The sequence below is a fragment of the Fragaria vesca genome, linkage group LG4, assembly GCF_000184155.1.
Source record: "Fragaria vesca subsp. vesca linkage group LG4, FraVesHawaii_1.0, whole genome shotgun sequence".
NCBI classification, from domain to species: domain Eukaryota; kingdom Viridiplantae; phylum Streptophyta; class Magnoliopsida; order Rosales; family Rosaceae; genus Fragaria; species Fragaria vesca.
The window spans coordinates 22237016-22238730 of record NC_020494.1 but is presented as its reverse complement, the minus strand read 5'-3'; the positions used below and the strand labels follow the sequence as shown (position 1 = coordinate 22238730).

The following is a 1715-nucleotide window of genomic DNA, read 5'->3' as shown; positions in this document are numbered from 1 at the left end:
CCGGAAACTTCGCCGGAAACCTCGCCGGAGGTCCGTTGGAAATCTCGTCGGAGGTCCGCCGGAGACTGTTCCGAAATGAGAGTGGTTGTTGACTTTTTATACTAGTGGCATTCTTGTAAATATAAAGGAGAAAATCTAATTTTTTTGTTGGATGGCAGTCTGTAATTATGTTGAACTTTAATACTTAATACAAAACTTTATTTAGACTTGGGTGGACTTATGTGGGTAAAAATGTTGGGGTGGATCTATGTGGGAAAAAATGTCTCAAAGTGGACTTATATGTAATTGGCCCTAAAATATAATATATATAATTTAGGATTGGGTAATTTAGAAATATTATAATTATGTGAGGATATTTTAGGGAGAAAAAGTTGATTCCATTACCTTGATTCTGATACCCATCTCCCCCCTTGAGTATTTTGGGTTTCATCAGGAATCGATTCCTGATAAGTAAGTGGGACCCACATCTATTCCAATACCTTGACATGTTAGTAAACGTCGGAATTCACCCATTCTGGAATCAATTACACCACTCTTAATTTTATTCCAGGTTAATAAACATGCCCTAAGTTCATTGATTCTTTGTCAGGTGTAAACAAGTAATACCTACATGCATGATTGAGCCGATTTTATCTATGAAATTGTTAATTAGGGAAGATCAAGAATTGAAATTCTTGAAATTTGGTGCAATGGTAAACTGAAAAAACAAAAAATGGCAGAGTGGAATGTTTTTACATGTCAAGAATAGGTCTATGGTATAATTCCCAGATGTATTCTTCTCCAAACTGAAGGATATATATAGCAGTACAATTACCTATCGCCAAGTGTGAAAGGTAATACAATAATAGAGCTAAGAGCTATGTATGACAGATGATACAAAAGTCAAGTAATGCCACTACATTAATGCAGTAGAGATCATGTCTCTAGTAGTCCAGATTTGCTGCTCCACTACATTAATGAGTTGAATGAAGCAGCTCACTCAACATTAAATTTTCACAGCTCTTAATATTGGCCAGGTTGGTGAACACACTGAAGCTCAACACAGTGAGTTCATTTCATTTTGTAACGATTGAGTCGATCTCCAAAGTCTTCTTGCGCGCCCTTTAACAATGCATGGCATATAATTCTTAATGAACATATAATTAACTAGCTCAAGCTGCTTGAGCCAAAATAATGGCGGATGACGACGACAACGTTTCGTCAACTCTTCCCCATGTCGGCGGTTTCCGGCTGCGCTGGGACGTGTTCTTAAGCTTCAGAGGCGAGGACACCCGGGAAACGATCACCAAGAATCTCTACGAGGCGCTCCAACGACACGGCGTACGGGTTTTCCTAGACAACGACGGTTTGGACCGCGGGGACGACATCGGCCCGACTCTACTGGAAGCTATCGAGGACTCGGCGGCGGCCATCATCGTCCTGTCGCCGAGATATGCCGACTCAAGGTGGTGTCTCAAAGAGCTTGCTAAGATTTGCGAGGGCAGAAGGAGACTGATTCTGCCTCTGTTTTACAAAGTGGATCCCTCCGAAGTTCGGCGGCAAACCGGACCGTTTGAGGAGCACTTCAGACGACATGAGCAGGTGTTTGATAGCGCCATGGTCTCTGGATGGAGGACTGCCATGACCAGAGTAGGCGAGAAAGCTGGTTTTGTCTTCAACAGCTCAAGGTATGTGTGTGTCTGTGTGTGTATATATATATATATATATATATACAC

General features: G+C 41.5%; 1 protein-coding gene across 1 annotated transcript in view; it reads left to right on the top strand.

Annotated features, from left to right (window-relative positions):
* Positions 1–1041: 1041 nt before the first annotated feature.
* The window catches only part of LOC101311276 (TMV resistance protein N-like), a 6205-nt gene continuing 5531 nt past the window's right edge, over positions 1042–1715 (top strand). Inside the window, exon 1 of the mRNA XM_004298551.1 lies at positions 1042–1675. Coding sequence (XP_004298599.1) covers positions 1174–1675 — 502 coding nt within the window. The 5' untranslated portion in view covers positions 1042–1173. The remainder of the gene's footprint in view (positions 1676–1715) is intronic.